The 20303-nt window shown below is 36.5% G+C and overlaps 1 protein-coding gene across 1 annotated transcript in view; it reads left to right on the top strand.

Moving 5' to 3' along the window:
* Window positions 1-4196: 4196 nt before the first annotated feature.
* The window catches only part of FASTKD1 (FAST kinase domains 1), a 35418-nt gene continuing 19311 nt past the window's right edge, over window positions 4197-20303 (top strand). Inside the window, exons 1-7 of the mRNA XM_007122274.4 lie at window positions 4197-4269; window positions 6288-6806; window positions 9460-9528; window positions 13517-13642; window positions 15616-16014; window positions 18955-19065; window positions 19813-19944. Coding sequence (XP_007122336.2) covers window positions 6472-6806; window positions 9460-9528; window positions 13517-13642; window positions 15616-16014; window positions 18955-19065; window positions 19813-19944 — 1172 coding nt within the window. The 5' untranslated portion in view covers window positions 4197-4269; window positions 6288-6471. The remainder of the gene's footprint in view (window positions 4270-6287; window positions 6807-9459; window positions 9529-13516; window positions 13643-15615; window positions 16015-18954; window positions 19066-19812; window positions 19945-20303) is intronic.

Raw genomic sequence — 20303 nt, 5'->3', positions numbered from 1 at the left:
CCGTAGTATGGACATACTATAATTTATCTAGTCATTCTCCTATTGGACATTTCAGTTGTTTCAAGTTTTGGTTAATATAAACAACTGTAATAAACATCCTTTTATGTATATCCTTATATATTGAGGCTTATAAATCTGTAGGAAAGATAGCCAGAGGTGAGATTATTGGGTCACATAATACATACACTTTTAATTGTGACATGTAGGGCTGATTAGTATCCTGAAAGGTTGTAGCACTTCAAGGTTGTATGAAAGTGGCTATTTTCTCCCACGGAAGTTGTTTTCAGTCTTTCCAGTTTTTACCAATTTAATGGGTAATAGAATGGTATCACTGTATTTTGTAATTTCCTGATTACCAGTGAGGTTGGCCATTTTTCTATTGAATCCTTTTTTAAAAATTGTAAAATAGGGCTTCCCTGGTGGCGCAGTGGTTGAGAATCTGCCTGCCGATGCAGGGGAGACAGGTTCGTGCCCCGGTCCGGGAAGATCCCACATGCCGCGGAGCGGCTGGGCCCGTGAGCTATGGCCACTGAGCCTGTGCGTCGGAGCCTGTGCTCCGCAACGGGAGAGGCCCCAACAGTGAGAGGCCCGCGTACCACAAAAAAAAAAAAAAAATTGTAAAATATACAAAACATAAAATTTACCATCTTAACCATTTTCAAGTGTACAGTTCAGCAGTGTTAAGTACATTCACATTGTTGTGAAATCAATCTCCAGAACTTTTTTGTCTTTGAAAATCCCCCATTAAAAAACTCCCCATTACCTTTAACCTCCAGCCTCTGGCAACCACTATTCTATTTTCTGTTTCTATGAATTTGACTATTCTAGATACCTAGTATGAGTGGAATCATGTAATATTTGTTCTTTTGTGTCTGGCTTATTTCAGTTAGCATAGTGTCTTCAAGGTTCATCCATATTGTAACGTGTCAAAATTTCCTACCTTTTTAAAGCTGAGTAAAATTCTATTGTATGTATATATGACATTTTCTTTATCCCTTCATCTGTTGGTGGATACTTAGATTGCTTCCACCTTTTGGCTATTGTAAATAATGCTGCTATGACCATTGCTGTACAAATATCTGTTCAAGTTTCTGCTTCAATTCTTTTCAGTATATACCCAAAACTAGAATTGCTGGATTACATGATAATTCTGTTTAATTTTTTGAGGAACCACCATACCATTTTCCACAGTGGCTGCACCATTTTACATTCTTACCACTAATACACAAGGGTTCCAATTTTTCCACATCCTTGTCAACACTTGTTATTTTCTGATTTTTTTTGATAATAGCAATCCTATTGGGAGTGAAGTGGCATCTCATTGTAGTTTTGATTTGTATTTTCCTAATAATTAGGGGTGTTGAACATTTTTTCACGTGCCTGTGGCCATGGAGTAAGGTCTATTGAAGTCCTTTGCCCATTAAAGAAATTTTTTTTGTCATTGGGTTGTAGGAGTTTCTTACATATTCTAAATATTAATCCCTGCAGATACATCATTTGCAATATTTTCTCCCATTCTGTGGGTTGCCTTTTCACTCTGTTGATAGTGTCCTTTGATGCATACAAGTGTTTTTAGTTTGATAAAGTCCAGTTAACCTATTTTTTTCTCTTGGTGCCAATAATTTTGGTGTTATATCCAACAAACACATTTTTTTTACTGGCAGAATTACTCCAGGAGAAAAAGCATTCTTTAACTTGTGAGAAAAAAGAAAATCAGTTCCTGATGTTGGAAAACTGATCTGATGTTCATAGCTAAGCCTCAATGTTATTTCAAACTAATCTGGCACAGTTTAAAGCATATTGGCCTTCTGTGGGAATAAGGAATCTCACAGAACATCAAGATCAGACAAATTCACTGTGCAACACAAAATACCAAAGATTCCCCTCTTGCTAAATGAATGAATGCTACTTCTTTACCAATTTCAGCTTTATCCCCGCTTCGGTCAGCCTTCTCTATAGTTAAAATTTATTAAGGTGCCCAATCATAGAATTGCCCTGTTTCCTGACAGCACCCAAGATAGAGCAAACCTCATCTTCCTTAGGCCCTCCCCGAAATTACCCACCAAAGCCGAAATCCTGTAAGAGGTTCTTTCTAACACTCTTTTATTGAGCTGCCAAATGGTTTCTTACAGTGTTCATTCTCCTGAGCTGTAACAAGAAGGCCATCAACTGCAGGTTCCTGGTGGGTTTTGGCTGAAGGGCATTGACATTTGCTAAGAGGAAAGTTAGAGCCACCCTTTGTTAACCACTTGTCAGCCCTTGTAAAAGATGCTTCTTCGTGACTTAAATCGTTAGCTAAAATGAAATTTTATAGCTGTGTATTTAAATTATTACCTTAGTTTTGTTCTCAGGTGTGATTTGTATATAAATATGTATTTTATGAATGTCCTAGGCTGCAAGTAAAGGAAAAAGTCGCTAACAGTGACTAAACAAAAAGGATTTTCTTTTCTCACATGGACAGTGTTTCTAGAGGAAGGCAAGCTGTTGGCACCTGTTTGTTCCTTAGACTCATCTCCTAATAATTCCACAAACGGGTGAGAAGGAGACAAACAGCCCCTAACAAGTGAAGAAACTGTCCTGTCACTATCGTTTAGGCCTTACCGTTGCCAGGAGCTGATCTGGCGCTCATAGCTCAGCCTTGGTATTTTGTTGAACATTAACAATTGCACAGAATACCAACATGAAACAAGGTTACTCTCTGACTGATGGGTCAAGACCAAAACAAGACCATTCCGTTATTATACCTGAACTCAGACAAAAACAATAATATTGTCCAAACCGGGACTTCCCTGGTGGTGCAGTGGTTAAGAATCTGCCTGCCAATGCAGGGGACACGGGTTCGAGCCCTGGTCCGGGAAGATCCCACATGCCACGGAGCAGCTAAGCCCGTGTGCCACAACTACTGAGCCTGCGCTCTAGAGCCCATGAGCCACAACTACTGAAGCCTGCGTGCCTAGAGCCTGTGCTCCGCACACAAGAGAAGCCACCGCAAGGAGAAGCCCACGCACTGCAATGAATAGCCCCCACTCGCCGCAACTAGAGAAAGCCTGCGTGCAGCAGCAAAGACCCAACGCAGCCAAATATAAATAAGTAAATAAATTTATTTTAAAAAAAAGAATATTGTCCAAACCACAAAAAATGACCAAACATCCACCTATCTTGGCTAATATGAGTGAGGGCTGCTTCTTTACCAATTACAGCTTCAATCTCACTTCGTTCTTTCTGCCTTCTAGATAAAGTTTATTAAGATACTCAGTGAAATTCTGACAGCAGCTAATGTAGAGAAAAGTCCCTCTTAAACTTCTGAATCACTTAACACAAGGCCAAATACCGTAGTAAGTTCTTTCTAACACCGTCTTAATTTGACACCCCTTAGGTTGTGTTCTGCTTCATTGCAACCAACCAGTACTTCCAACTTTAGGTGTATTCCTGGTGGTCTTTGACTGAAGGGCACTGACACAGGTCATGCTGAGTCTTATCCCTATGCTTTTACTCACATTTGTTCTGAAACCCCTTCTATCCTGTGCATTCAGATCGACCTCAGTTTTCATATTTATTATCAGTTGATCTAGTTCCCAACAATCCAAATCAGTGCTACTCCAAGAGTGCTCTGCGATTAGTGGTTGCCTAGGGTGTTAGGCGTGTGGGGGGAGTGACTGCTAAATGGTTACAGCGTTTCTTTTTGGAGTTATAAAAATATTCTAAAATTGATTGTGGTGATGTTCCACAACTCTGAATTAAGAAAAGCCACTGAATTACACACCATAAATGGGTGAATCGTATGGTGTGTAAATAATTTCTCAATAAAGCTCTTAAATTTTTTGTGGTCTGGGACTGGTACCTGCCTACCACTACGCAAGTGCAGAAACTGAGAGAAGTTTGATGCTTTTATAGCATTCGATAGTTATTCCATACGCGTTGAACATAAATAAAAATCTGGACTTGTCTTTTCCATGTTTAAGTTTTCAAATTTCACTTTTCTAAGTATTCATTTCTATTGTATATTATAAAAATATCAGTCTTCACGGACTGGGAGAAAACCTCATACAGTTGAGAAACACGTGCCCTAGGACCTATAATTTCAAGACGTGTGGCCCGAGTGTCTCAATGAGGAACTACAATACCCAGAATTCCCGCCAAATGCGTAGGCGACGTCTATTCCGCCGACCTCGCCGCGACGTGCCCTTGGGCGTGTAGTGCGTGCCTTTGGCAGTGCACGCTGTGTTCACCCGGCCTCTTTTCATGTTTTGGGGACGGACACCACCAGAGGTAAGGTGATGCCTTTCGAGGAAAGGCTAAAAACTCTGGGATATGAGGGAGGCGTGAGCGACACAACCGAGCCTGTTGCGTCCCTTGCTGGGAGACGTGGAATAGCCTGCAGTTCTGAGCCCTCGTAACCAGGCTTAACCGCGATCCTTCAGAAAAGTTCCCTGGCGTTGAGGGAAAAACTTGCCCGCAGGTCCAGGCCGGGTGGCGGCGATAGGTTTTCTTTTTGCTCACAGCACGTTCTCGGGCCGGGCACCCTGGGTTCGGCTGAGAAACGGAGGCTTTCTTCCGGGTATTGGATTTCCCGGAGCGCGGAGGACTAGGGCAGGGCTGATCCCTCTCCCAGCCAGGACCAGGAGACCAAATTAATTCGTTCAGCGCCACTGTGTGCTAAGCGCGAAGGATGCCTGCCATTTGCAAAGGGTGTCGTTGTGTATCCTGCACAATACCTGTTCACGGCGGGTAACCTATCATTTATAGGCCCAAGGCCCCTCCTTTGGTTAAGTCACTTCCCCAAGGTCACTTAGCTGGGGACTTGACGCCTTGGTATTGTAACCAGTGAGCTCCTTCCACTTTCAGATGTGGATAGGCAGGAGACTCTTTGCTTTGTGCAGAGTTTTTTGTGTATGTGTGTGACCCAGGTCGGCTTGGGTCGGGATGCTGTACAGATTGCCACAAAGTAGTCAATATTGTCTCATCGTTTTCTCTTGGGTACAGACAGTTTGGCGTAGCCATAGGATTCTGAGGCATACTTTTAGTGTTGGTTTGTTGATGTAATGAGGATGTTCAAGTTGAAAGAACTGGGTGGTTGTCCCAGCTTCATTAGTACTAGAGTAGTTTTTTTAAACCTTTTTGAACCTAGCTTTTCTCTGTAAAATGCAAATGATAGCATCTACCTGGCAGGTTAATTGAGAGAATTTAATGGGATAACATATTTTAAAAGTCTTTTGTAAAATGTTGCAGCAGTGTTAGATAATAGGATTTTAGTCCCAGCTTTTCTAACCATTGTTTCTCAACTAGAAATATAGACATCTATAATATATTTTAAAAACAAATTATTCTTTTTCTTTATTGTCTTTGGTTCTGTTGCATCACTACGCAACTACATTACTTGATTTCTTCATATGTCCTGATTGGGCTTTAATCATCTCATTTATTGCTTAAAACCCACTTAAAGTCAACAGTGATTAAACTGTTTGAGTTCTTTTAGTGTACAAGGAGAAAGGAGCAAGAAATTATCTTGAAAGCAAATATACCAGAAAGTAACCCTCTGAAAAAAACATTTTTTATTATGGCTCTGAATTAATGGCTACTCTTCGTAGACACTATAAAGGCAATATGTTTATTGCAGTTTTGTTCTTTTATTTAAAAAGATGCTTCTTTTTGGTTTGGGATTTTTTTTTTTCCCCTTCTGCTTTTATAGTCAAATTTGAAAACTTCATGTTAAGTGTCAGATTTAACATTTTTAAAATGGAGTGCGGGGGGGCTTCCCTGGTGGCACAGTGGTTAAGAATCCACCTGCCAATGCAGGGGACACAGGATCGAGCCCTGGTCCAGGAAGATCCCACATGCCGCGGAGCAACTAAGCCCATGTGCCGCAACTACTGAGCCTGCGCTGTAGAGCCCGTGAGCTACAACTACTGAAGCCCGTGTGCCACAACTACTGAAGCCCACGAGCCTAGAGCCCGTGCTCGGCAACAAGAGAAGCCACTGCAATGAGAAGCCTGTGCACCGCAACAAAGAGTAACCCCCGCTCACCGCAACCAGAGAAAGCCCGCACACAGCAGCCAAGACCCAATGCAGCCAAAAATAAATACTAAAATAAATAAATAAATAAATAAATAAAATAGAGTGTGGAAGGAAACCCCTTTTCCTGGATATTTAGTTTTGGATTAAATCCTGCTCTCAGGTTCAGGCTAAGAACAAAGTGTGTAGTTAATGGAGGAAAAGCTTGTTATTTTAATTAGAATTTTGGAATTTGATAGTTATAATATAACTGTGTTAAACTGATTTCTTTACAGAAATTGCATATTGGAATGGGATTTGGAGTCATCATAATGGACGCAAGCTACATGAAGGAAAAACAGTTATTTTTATACCAGCATATTGCACCTGACTGCTAGTTGCAAATGGTTTTCTTTACCTAAGAAAATTTGTGATGTAAATGAAAAGATAGTTTTTTTTCCTAGACTGATTGTTTACAATATGCTTCGCCTAAGAGCTATTTGTCCATTCTCCTGGAGAGTGTTTCAGTTTCGACCCTTTAGTTTCGAACCATTACTTAGTCAGATGAATAAGTGTACAGATGAAGAGCAAATATTTGATCTTATTGAAAAAAACAAAGCCATACTTTCAGAAAAGCAAGTGGCATGTGCACTCAGTATGCTTTGGCAGTTTCAAAAGCAGAAGATCAGCTTGTTAAAAAATGTGGAATGTATCAGAGACCATCCCCAATTTCTTACTCTTCATAATTTAACTACAACTAAAATGGAATTCATGAATGACAATACCTTGGTGAATGTGTTGTACATCATACAACAGTAAGTAATGTACTTTTAGATTTTATAGAAATGATTATAGTTTATTTTTATATTTAATTTTCTAAAAATCTCTTTAATAGGAAAAAAATGGTTTTTTCCCTTTAGTTTTCCTGATAAGCTAATATTTTTAAATTTTATTTTTATTTTATTTATTTATTTTTGGCTGCATCGGGTCTTCATTTCTGCACGCGGGCTTTCTCTAGTTGTGGCAAGTGGGGCTACTCTTCATTGTGGTGCGCGGGCTCCTCATTACAGTGGCTTCTCTTGCTGCGGAGCACAGGCTCTAGGTGAGCAGGCTTCAGTAGTTGCAGCGCGGTGGGCTCAGTGGTTATGGCAGACGGGTTTAGTTGCTCCGCGGCATGTGGGATCTTCCCGGACCAGGGATTGAGCCCGTGTCCCCTGCATTGGCAGGTGGATTCTTAACCACTGAGCCACCAGGGAATTGCTCCGATCATCTAACATTTTAAAGATATGTAGAGGATATTCTTTGATTATGGTAATCATTTCACAGTGTATGTACATATCAAAACATTATGCTGTACAACCTAAATATATACATTTTTTGTTAATCATGTCAATAAGGTTGGGAAAAAATTTAAAAAGAAAAGAAATTTTACATCATTCGCAAGGGAATCCAACCTTCAAAAGAGCTGGATGCCCTAAATGAAGAATTCAGTGGCTATATAAAGGAAAAAAGGACACAAAAGTTAAAATTAATCTGTTTATTAGTCTCATTGGTGAAATTATCCAAAGTGCAAGGGCCATTTAAGTAGCTATACATGTCAGCACTGTACAAAGCAGAGATACAGTTGTTTTTATTAGGATGTCAGCGTATACAAGAAAGGGGCTTAAGGCTTTACTTATTTTGGGGGGTGGTGTTAGACTGAAAAAGAGTGACATCCCTTTGGTGATCTTTCTCAGATTTGCAAAGTTTTTTCTCTGAGGTACATGGTGGGATGGGTAAGGTAATCAGTTTTGTTTTCTCATGGTCATATTAGTTTGGAAAATGCTGAATCAGATGAAATTAAACAGATCTTTATTGCAGGACTCTTCAGAGCCTGCAGGACTCTTCAATATACATATGCTAATGTATATTGTGAACCTTTCAGCGGGGGTATTTTCCAAACTTACTTATCCACAAAACATTGTGTTGAACACCTCACAAGAACACTGCACAGATGGAGAAAGCTGCTTCATGGTGATTTGCCCCCAAACTGCATTTCTGTGTATCCCTCCTAAGTCATATAAGGAAAGGATTTTAAGAGTAAAATATAATTTTGTTTTCAAGTTTTTAAAATAGCATGTAGTTTGATTTTGTTTCATGACTCAACCTGAAAGTCTTTGACTTTTAGGAGAAAAAATAACCTAGCCTTAATATTATAAAGATGTTGAAATCGGTTAAAAAGAGATTTTTATATGTACAACATATAATATATATTGCTTAATTATATATAGAAAATATCCATTGTTAGTGAAGGTATATGCTTTGCATTGTTAGTGAAGGAACTTCTATATGCTTCTGGTGGTATAATACATATCCAGAACTATAAAAATGTCCTTGGACCCAATAATTTTGCTTCTAAGATTTATCCTAAGAAAGTAATCTGAGATTCATGTAAAGATTCTTGGGTTTCCCTGGTGGCGCAGTGGATAAGAATCTGCCTGCCAATGCAGGGAACACAGGTTCCATCCCTGGTCCAGGAAGATCCCACATGCTGCAGAGCAACTAAGCCCGTGTGCCACAACTACTGATCCTGTGCTCTAGAGCCGGTGAGCCACAACAACTGAAGCCCACGTGCCTAGAGCCTGTGCTCCGCAACAAGAGAAGCCACTGCAATGAGAAGCCCGCACACCGCAACAAAGAGTAGCCCCCGCTCTCCACAACTAGAGAAAGCCTGCGCGTAGCAATGAAGACCCAAAGCAGCCAAAAATTTAAAAAAAAAAAAAAAAAAAAAAAAAAATTCTTGTACATGGTTATTCATCTCAACATTGTTTATAGTATTGAAAAACTAAGATCCTAGTAAGTTGGTGAATGTTTAAATGATAATTTATTCACATAATTAATAGTATACAACCACTAAAAGTTATGTTTTGAGGAATATGTAATTATATGGGCAAATGTCCACGATATAATGTTAACTTACTGAAAAAGGCAGGATATAAAAATGTAAAAGAAATATGTATATGTCTTTACGTATGTAGAAAAATAACTGGAAAGAAATGCTCCAAGTTAATGATGGTGGGTACTTATGAGTAGCAGAGTTATAAATGATTTTTATTACCCACTTAAAGTTTTCCTTTATTTTACAAACTTTCTCCTGTAGAAATATTTTTTGCGGTCAGAGCAAAGTAGTATGTGTTAGGTGTACTTTTAACATAAAATATATCATTGAACATTTTTATTTGTCAGTGGAGGTCATTGAAATGTACAGATAAAAGGATGAGAAGGGCATGGGATAAAGTATAGGGGTTTATTAGATTGTACCAAGAAATCAGAATACTGAAATGAGACCAGACCAGAAATAAGGACTGATTGTATAAGAATATAATAACTTGAGGTTTACTTTTGCATTATAATCCTTACTGCATGTATGTTTTTAATAATTTTAAAATGTTTCTGTATGGAAAATTATTTTCTCTTGATTTTATTGAGGTTTGGTTTTGAGGCCCATGACCCGCTAGTTGAAGCACTAGTTACAGAAGCATGGAGAAGACTGGAAAGGCAAGTACTCTGGGTTTTTCAACTAACATCAGGGTTATCCTTTTCAGGGTTAGCACAGTGAAATCTTATAGGGAAAGAATGGGGAGCTGCTGCCTAACTATCAAGCTTCACTGAAAAAAATGTATTAAATTCAATTTACTTCGAGGGGTTTTTGATCGTGTAAAGTGTGTTTTTTTAGCATGGTGAAATCTTGTAGGAAAAGAATGGGGAATGTGTTATTTCCTTAAGAGAGAAAGACAAGTATTTCAAATATTCCCTATTTAAGGGTGTGGAATGTAGTGTGCTTTAAACATATAATTAATCAAAATATAAATAGAGTCACTGCTATTCTTGGACTAGACTTTCTGAATTTTCTTTTCTGAAAGAGTTCTGCTTCAGAAAGAAAAACATTCTAAGTGATAGGCTGTCAGTAAAAACCCTAGATGTTCAGGAGTCATAAAAGGAGAAAGAAGATACCAGTTCAGGAGAAAGGAAAGCTATATAACTGTTTAGCAGCATCTATAGGTACTTGTCTATCACTCCATCTTTATAAAGAGGCAGTGAACAGAGTCTTAGAAGCTAACAGTGTCTTAGAAGCTTTCAGGTCCACTACTGTGAATAGTATCAATTCAGATCTCTTTCTTACTCTATACACAGCTGTATCTTTAGCATATTGCCATAATCAATAATCATCTAGAACGGGGCTTGACCAGAAATACGGCCGCCCCCTCCCCCGTCCCACACCCCACGTTCATGGGGAACCTGGTGCTAAACCATTGGTAGACGACCTACTTCTGGGTGGGGGGTTTCATAGTAGCAGAGCAGCTCCCTGCTGTGATCTATTGAAAGCCCTCAACACAAGAGTTTGTAAAAAAAAAAAAAAAAGAGGAAAAAAAAGAAAAAGCAAAAAAAGAAATAAAAAAATAATTATCTAGAAAAATGTGAAATTTGTTCAGAGTATTATGAGTACAGAGAAGCCTATGGTATCCTATACTATACTATTTATGTTTTATAAGAATATATGAGAAGCTCTCCATTTATAAAACAGCTGAGATAGTAGCAGAGCTCATTTTGGCTATTTATGAAAACTTTGAATTTTTAAACCTAGGGGTTCTGGATAGCCAAGGTCCATTATTAGTAGAATAAAGCAAATGTTAGTGAGGAAAGGGAAAATCAAGGTGGGAAAGAGGCAGGAGGAAAACCACAGAACAATGATCCCTCTAAACCAAATAGTAACCTAGGGCAGAAGAGAAAGGATTGACTAAGATAAGAAACAATAGCTGTTTATTTGTATTTAGATGAGAGGAGCAGCATAAACTTTGCAGCTCCTCCTTTGTAGCAGCATATGTTTAAAGCATAAACAATGGTAAATTCTTATAATTGTAGTCATATAAAGCTCTGTAGGCCTTTGTTGTGTGAGCTGGATTAAATTAAACAAGGTACCCACCAGATCTCTGGGCTTAGAAATTCCACATTCATATACTGAATGGTGATTTTAGTTAATCTTATTATCTAAACCTGTCTGTTTTCTCTCTCCATTTTTGCATCTCTCTACCTGTAACTATCTTTTTGTTGAGGCTAAGGAGAATAATCTTAGTCCTTTCATGAGCAATTCAAACTACGGTCCTCCCGCAGTATGCAAGGACAATTGGTTCTAGCATCCCCTCAGATACCAAAATCCATGGATGCTCAAGTCCCTTTTGTAAAATGATGTAGTATTGGCATAAAACCTACAGACATCCTCCCATCTACTTTAAATCATCTCTTGATTAATTATAATACCTAATACAATGGAAATGCTATGTAAATAGTTGCTCAGCATGCGGCACATTCAAGTTGTGCTCTTTGGAGCTTTCTGGAATTTGTTTTTTAACTGAATATTTTCGGATTCGCTGTTGCTTGAATCTGTGGATTTGGAACCCTTGGATACGGAGGGCCGACTCTACTGGGTCTTTGGGGGTTAAATTTGGTCATTGTTGATAATAGCTCAAAACTTTTTTCTTCAAAGCAGCATTAAATGGTATGTGTATTACGCATCTTGAACAAATCAGTTGTAGAATAGGTGCTTTTTTCTTTTTGGTTTTACTATCTACTACTTAAATAAATTACAAATATACAATTATACTTCCCAGTGAATCAGACATTTCTTTTTAATTTTTCTTAATTTCACAATAGCTCAAGTGATAATGACTTTGTTCTATATGGTGTTTTTTTAATTTGTAGCAATACTTTTTCTTTTTATAATACTAAGTAATAAAAATTTTTTAAACCCTAATTTGTATTCCATGTGTAGAATTTCTAATAGTTATAGAATAAGTGTTAATTTCTGATTTTTTTATAGTCATGGTGGCCTATGATGTTAAATTTTTGTTACTGCAGTAACTTAATTACATGATTTTGCTATAATATATGAATTTGTTATATAAATATAATTTGTAATGATTCAAATAGGATAGATTATTATGAATTAACACTGTATGGTGGATCATAGCAAGAATAATTAGCATACATTTGAGATTCAAATTAAAAACCCTCTTTATTATGGAAGATTTTAAACATTTACAAAAGTAGAGAAATTAGTATAATGAACTCCTATGTACGCATCATCCAGTGTCAACGATTACCAACATATAGCAGTCTTGTTTTGTCTAGATCACCTCCAGTTCCCTCCCTACCCTTCAGTATAGTTTAAATTGTAGTATCATTTCATCAGTAATACCTTAGTATATATTTCTGATAGACAAAAAGCACTCTTTAAAAAATATATATAATCACCATGCCATTTTTATACCTATGAAAATGAATAATTATTCCTTAAATTCCCTAATAACTGAGTTCAAATTTCCTTGATTGCTCTGTAAAGGTCTTTTTATAAGGCAGTTTGTTTAAATAAGTATCCAAACAAGGTTTACTGATTACATTTAGTCAAGTTTTTCTCTGCCTTTTTTTGTAAGTACTCATTTTATTAAAGGATATCATTTAAAATTATACCAATCATAAGTATACATCTTGATGAATATTCACATACTGAAAATACACTTATACTTCTGTGTAATAGAACCAAGATCAAGACAGAATATCACTAGTTTCCCAGAAGTTTCTTTCATGCTCTCTTCCAATCACTCCCTACCTTCCCGCCCTAAGAGTGACCACTCTCTTGGCTTCTACCACCATAAATTAGTTTTGCTTTTATAAAAATGAAATCCTGGGAATTCCCTGGTGGTCCAGTGGTTAGGACTCGGCACTCTCAACTGCCGTGGCCTGGGTTCAATCCCTGGTTGCGGAACTAAGATCCTACAAGCCGTGCAGCGTGGCCAAAAAAAAAAAAGAAAAAAAGAGCAAGAAATCATATAGTAAGAACTCTTATACCTAGTTTATTTCACTCAATATATTTTAAAGATTCTTCCATGATATTGCACTATTTGTTCTTTTTTTATTGCTGTATACTATTCTAGGAATATGTGCAATTTATTCACTGTACTCTTGATGGACATTGAGATTGTTGCTATTTAGCATTTAGTTTTTTGCTGTTACATATTGTGCTGCTGTTCAATTCCTTATGCTTGTCTTTCAGTGAATTCAAAGTCTTTAAAAATCTGTAACAATTCTCCTTCCTGCTTTTTTGTCTTGCCATTTACTTGTTGAAGAAATAGGGTCATTTTTCCTATAGGGAAATTCTGAAGTTTTTCAAGCATGATTGTAGTAGAGGTTGTTTTATTTGTTAATATACAACCTTGAGTTGAAATTGTTCTGTCCTCAAAAAATTAATAAGTGAATGATTCAAACAATTTCAAGTGTTTTTTTTTTTCCCTTTTTAAAATCTTCAAGTAGAATTTGGCTTTTAACTCTTAGCCTGGGTTACTTTTATAATAAATAATCAATTTTAGAAAAATTCATTTTATAGTAGTAATATATTAGTATTTTTTGTTGCTTTTTATTTTATAACTGTGTATTATGTTTAAAGTGAAAATAAATAGTAATGATCCCCTTTGTATATTTACTTTAATAGGTTTGATATTAATGTGCTGTCAAAATTTTCCTCTTGCCTGGCAGATCAACATTTATGTTTTAGTCCATTAATGGGAAAAATAGCTGATATTGTAAATAGGAACTTGGAAACCATACAGGACTTAAGGTAAATCTATTTAGGGGCTTTGTGTCATGGTGGAAAGATTCTGGGCTTTGAATGCACACACACTTAGACTTGCTAGTTCCTAACTATGTGACTTTATAATCTCTTGGAAGTTCACTGTCCTCATCTATACAACAGGTATAGTAGTATCTAGTGTGCAATGTTGCTGTGGGAATTAGAGATGAAATATGTAAAGTATAACACAATGTTGTCGAGATTTGTGATTTTTCCTTACTTGCAAGCTCACATGTTTGCCAGCCATCCTTACGACCTCATTTAACCTTAATTACCTCCTGGAAGGCCCTACCTCTAAATATAGTCATATTGCCAGCTAGGGCTTTAACATATAAATTTGAAGTGGGGGGGAACCATAGTTCAGTCTATAGCATACACCAGTGTTCATAGCAGCATTAGTCACAATAGCCAAAGGGTGGAAACAACCTTAATGTCCATCAACAAATGATTGGGCAAACAAAATTTGGTATATACCCACAATGGAATATCATTCAGCCTTAAAAAGGAAGGAAATTCTGATATGTGTTACATCACGGATGAACCCTGAAGACATTATGCTAAGTGAAATAAGCTATACACAAAAGTACAAGTATTGTATGATTTCACTTTATATGAAGTACCTAGAGTAGTCAGATTCATAGGAACAAAGTAGAATGGTTGTTGCCAGGGGTTGGGGGAGGGGAGAATGGGGAATTACTGTTTAATCGGTAAGGAGTTTTAGTTTGAGAAGATGGAAAAAGTCCTGCAGACGGTTGGTGGTGTTGGTTGTACAACAGTGTGAATGTACTTAATACAACTGAACTGTACACTTAAAAATGTTTAAAATGGTAAATTTTACATTATATATATTTTTACACATACATGAAAGCAGCTTATAAAAGCAGAGACAATAAAAATCACTGTAAAGTAAATTTTTTTAACGTTAAAAAATTATAGACCCATTTGAGAATCTAATGAAATCTTTGGACATTTCCCCACTCCAAACTGCAATTACAAATATATATACAACTAAAAAAAATCGTATTCAAAGGGTTCATGATTAAACTAAATAGCAATGCTAGTTTTCTAATTAATGTTAATTGGTACTGACATTAAACATTCTGATTAGAGAAGCCAAAGTATTGTACAACTGGGTTTTTAAAAAATAATTTGTTTTATTGAAAAGATTGAAGAAATTTTGAAACAAAAAAATGCAAACAGTCCCCCTATCCTAATGGTTGAGATAGTTTTAGATTTATATTTTCATGTCTTTTTTGTAGATTATTTTATAATTATTATCCCCACATGTTTGTTATATATCTTACATTTTGCATTCTTTATTCATTAGTAGGTATATTCTTATATTTAGAGTTTTTTGATTTTTGTCTTTTGAAAGCAGAGACCGTACCTTTGTAATTTTGGTGTCTTCCACAGTGCCTAGAAGATTGATTTATGTTTCTTAAGAGTGTTTATTGAGTGAAGAAATATTCACGTTCAATATTGTCCTATTGTTATATATTAATATTAATGTAGCCTGAAACATTAAAAAATATGAAATCATTCATTAGTGAGAAATATTTTGCCAAGATTTTTACTGGTAAATTACAGATACACAGAGAAAGGAGTAACAAAGCGAAGTCTACTTCCAAAAATATAGAATGAGACTTTCCATGTTGCATTCAATGGGCTGTTGGCCCAGAGTGATTTCTGAGTAAATTTCACTAAAATATTTTCCTTCAAAGCATTTATCTATAGAATGAGATATTATACACACTAAAAATTATTTCAATTATTTTTTGTCTAAAGGGGTTTGATTACTGGGAGATCAGAGTTCAAGTCCCATTAGTATTTAAAAGAAAAATTTTGTTGTATAAAACCTATAATATTTTTATCAGTTCCTTTCCGTTTCTAAGCATTTAGTCTTAGAATTGCTCATTTTTCTTAGATAATGTAAAAATCTTTGCATCTTCTTCCTTTTTCAGGTGCTTGTCTGTTTTAATGGTCAGCATATCTTCTTTAATATCACAGCGTTTTCAAGAGCAATTAGTGAACAAAACAGAGCAACTTTTTGACACCATAGATTCTTCCCAGGTCAACATTGCAAGAAGAATAGTGCAGTTTCTTCGAAATATTAAATATAGTTATTACCCACTATTGGAAAGGTGCAATAAAGTGTTTTTGAGCAATGTGAACCACCTTGATTTGGACTCCATCAGTAAAATACTTAGTCTATACCACTCTCTACAGTTTCATAGTTTTGAATTTATTTTAATGACTAAGAAGAGGCTAACAGAAATGATTCCTCTGTTTGACCACCCAGCTAGCTTTGTAAAATTGTTTGTAACATTGGGACCTGTGGCAGGACCTGAAGAAGAGAAACAGTAAGTTCAGCTAAAAATACTTTACTTTTCTTGTTGAGAATATATAGAGCTTTCAAGCTTAGATCTTGCAGTTCTGGAAGTCAGAAAAGTCACTCCACTCAACTGTAGAAGGGAGAATTATCTCTTGTGCTCTGCTCCTTGATTCTTTCTCTGATTATTCTAATTTACATCTCAAACTCTTAGTCTCCTACTGCTTTAAATGGGGGCCAGTAATCCCCTGGTGGCCATCACAGCAATGGATGTGGGAGAACATCATTTAAGTGCTATTATTCTCCCTTCTTAGGCCAGGTGACTGGCTTTACACAGAGAGATAAGACTCCTCCACCCCCAGTACAGAGTGTGGAATATTCAGAATTATAGTAGTCCTAACGATGGACCATTTTATGCTTTGGTGTCTTCACATTCATCATCAAAAGCATTTATTATGCACATTGGTATATGTTCCCAGTGTCAGGTTTGAGTGATTTTGGTCTGATTCCTATCTTTTAAGAATTTACAGTTTTGCCAGATTTTTTTTTTAACATCTTTATTGGAGTATAATTGCTTTACAATGGTGTGTTAGTTTCTGCTGTATAACAAAGTGAATAAACTGTGCATATACATATATCCCCATATCTCCTCCCTCTTGCGTCTCCCTCCCACCCTTCCTATCCCACCCCTCTAGGTGGACACAAAGCACCGAGCTGATCTCCCTGTGCTATGCAGCTGCTTCCCACTAGCTATCTATTTTACATTTGGTAGTGTATGTATGTCCATGCCACTCTCTCGCTTCGTCCCAGCTTACCCTTCCCCCTCCCCGTGTCCTCAAGTCCATTCTCTGTGTCTGTTTTGCCAGATTTGATGTAGATAGAAATATTTGGGCTATAAAGATGAGCAAATATTAAATTAATACATGATTACTAGATATGAGCAAACAAATAAGTGTGATTCGTAGATTCAGTTAAGCAGGGGTTCCAGGAGTTACATAATAGAGGTATCTGCCTCATTTCTGTTAGCAAAGACTTCATGGAGAGTTTTATTTTTAAGAGTTCTTTGAATTATATGAAGAAATTTAAGGGTACATTTTAAGAGACTGTATCAACATGGAAACAAGATGATTATTAAAATACTTTTATTGGGTGCTTCCCTGGTGGAGCAGTGGTTGAGAGTCCGCCTGCCGATGCAGGGGACACGGGTTCGTGCCCCAGTCCGGGAAGATCCCACATGCCGCGGAGCGGCTGGGCCCATGAGCCATGGCCGCTGAGCCTGCGCGTCCGGAGCCTGTGCTCCGCAACGGGAGAGGCCACAACAGTGAGAGGCCCACGTACCGCAAAAAAACAAACAAACAAAAACCTTTTATTGGAATCTTTCTCTTTTTTTGTCACCATGTACTGTTAAAATCTTATATGCCAAGGCAGTACAAAAGTTGAATTTAATTGAGTCCCTGCCTTCAAGGAATTTTTATTCCACTTGAGAGGACAGAAATACATAATTGATCATTGCAGCTCTATTTACGATAGCCAGGACATGGAAGCAACCTAAGTGTCCATCAACAGATGAATGGATAAAGAAGATGTGGCACATATATACAATGGAATATTACTCAGCCATAAAAAGAAATGAAACTGAGTTATTTGTAATGAGGTGGATAGACCTGGAGTCTGTCATACAGAGTGAAGTAAGTCAGAAGGAGAAAAACAAATACCGTATGCTAACACATATATATGGAATCTAAGAAAAAAAAATGTCATGAAGAGATTAGTGGTAGGACAGGAATAAAACACAGACCTACTAGAGCATGGACTTGAGGACATGGGGAGGGGGAAGGGTAAGCTGTGACGAAGTGAGAGAGTGGCAGGGACATATATGCACTACCAAATGTAAATTAGATAGCTAGTGGGAAGCTGCCGCATAGCACAGGGAGATCACCTCTGTGCTTTGTGACCACGAGAGGGGTGGGATAGGGAGGGTGGGAGGGAGGGAGACGCAAGAGGGAAGAGATATGGGAACATATGTATATGTATAACTGATTCACTTTGTTGTAAAGGAGAAACTAACACACTATTGTAAAACAGTTATACTCCAATAAAGATGTTAAAAAAAAAAGAAAATAAGCACATTTAAGAGTATAAAACAGGATTAAAAAAATACATAATTGAAATATGTAAATAGCATGACACTTCAACATAGTTTATGAGTAACTACTAAAATTAGTGATATAGATAGTAACTGCTGTGGGCAGACAGAAAAGTGAGAGAAAAATGTGGACTAAAATGGTTGGGAAAAGCTATGGGGAGAAGCTGGGTTTGAAATGTTTGATAAGGTTGATGAAAAGGATGGTGTGGAACTATGTAGGATGAATAGAAAATTAGTTTACCTTGCTTTCTTTAGATTTCATTTTTAGGCTTGCCTTCTAAATTATTCTAAAAGACACACTTATATACTTTTATTACTGGATTACTTTGGATGGTTTCAAAATGGACCATCTTTGTAAATTTTCAGTTTATAATGTTACAGTAAGTAGTTAGTATATAAGATTTCTGTTAATATGCAGGTATATTGACTTCCTGGTCAGATCTTATTCAGTTTTTAAAAATTGGGGTAGAGTTGGAATATCAATTGTTAGTTCCCTAGCTCTCTAGCTAAGGGTTACAAGGTTTACAATGTTAGAATTATTAATTAACCAATTAATTTAAAAACATTTTAGTTGTATTTTTTAAGAGATAGTTTAGGATTATACTGAGGCCTTAATTACTTTGAAGAAAACAGTGTATTTTTCTTTATTTAATAGTATTTTGTATTATCCCCAGTTATGTGGGGAGAAAATTAGAATTATATATTGAATTCAGTTTTTGTTTCTATTATTTCTTTTCTATTTCTTACCATAGAACTTAATTTTTAAAAAATTTTATAAGCTAATCATCAGTTTTTCAACATAAACATATTTTTCTTTGCTTCTAGACTTAAATCAACTATATTATTGATGTCAGAGGAGTTGACTAGCCAGCAAGCCCTGGCAGTGATGGGAGCAATGGAAGAGATGGAAAGCAGAAATTCACGTCTGATTAAAAAGTAATCTGTTCTGAAATTCATGGTGTTAAGTTTAGTTGACATTCATAAGTTGCTATTTTTTTTTGAGAAAAAAACTTATGTTTTTTTCCTGTAATCTTGGTTTTGAAGAAATAAGGAATTAACATTTAAGTCATTGTTTATTTTCTAAATAATTTATTTTTCAAAATAGAGATTTTTAAATAATTTACAGCATATTTCATTTCATTTGCTGCTGTTGTTATTCTCAAGCACAGGATATAATCTAGGAAAGTGGAGAGCATAGAGCAGAACTGACTTTTTAAAAGGACCGTTTTTGCAGAACAGTTAACATCTATATGAACTTGAATTGTTTCACACTACAGTTGTTACCTTGAAATCATACTGCCATATATTGCCTTTTTTGTTAACTTGAGATTTAAGAAGAGACAAGAATACGTGGTTCAGATTGTGTATATTTATCTTTTCATTATCATAATATTATATATTCCTTTAAAAGATATTCCTCTGCCCTAATTCTTCCAACTTATTGTCTCTTCGCATTTCCCATTGCTTTTAAGCATCTCCATTAGAGGACCAGTGGATTTAAGGAAGAAAATTAAATCAGTTTTACATTTCTGTCATCATCTTGAGACAGTTCTTCAAGAACAGAAAACCTTGTGTCATTCATTGCTGTTTCTCCAGCACAGAGCATGTCTGGCATGAAACAGCTCCTCAGTAAAAGTTTAATAAAAGTACTGGTTATAATACATGTTTTATCATTCTTTTTAGAATTGCTTCAATTCTGCATAAACATTTGGATGACTATAAACCAGTAGAGTTATTGAGGATAACTCAAGCATTGATTTTTCTACATTTTCAAAGTAAAGAGCTTTTTGTGAAACTCAGAGAATTGCTGCTTAGGTAAGATTAAAATCGATGTGTTTTAAGTCTTTCCCTATTGTTTTTTTTAATTTCTTTATTTCACTGTTTGTTTTCTTTAATTATGTATAGAGTTGTTGGAAGTTTTGAAAGCAGAAATGGGTAGGTTATTAAAAATGTTAAAGACACTTGTCTCCCCGCCATGCCCATTTTGCCAGTGCTTGTGCTTGATATATTTTGAAATGGAAATGAGGTCAGTAGGGTGATGAGTTCCCTAGGACGTGAATACACAAAGCCAAGCCATTCCCCTTTCCTACTGGGATGGAATAACCATGAAAAGATTGGAGCTGCTGAAGAAAGCAAAACTCCATTTGGGAGTGCTCACATTTGGGGGCCTTTAG

Source organism: Physeter macrocephalus, chromosome 2 (genome assembly GCF_002837175.3).
Source record: "Physeter macrocephalus isolate SW-GA chromosome 2, ASM283717v5, whole genome shotgun sequence".
In the NCBI taxonomy this organism is placed as follows: Eukaryota; Metazoa; Chordata; class Mammalia; order Artiodactyla; family Physeteridae; genus Physeter; species Physeter macrocephalus.
This window is presented reverse-complemented; position numbering and strand designations above follow the sequence as displayed.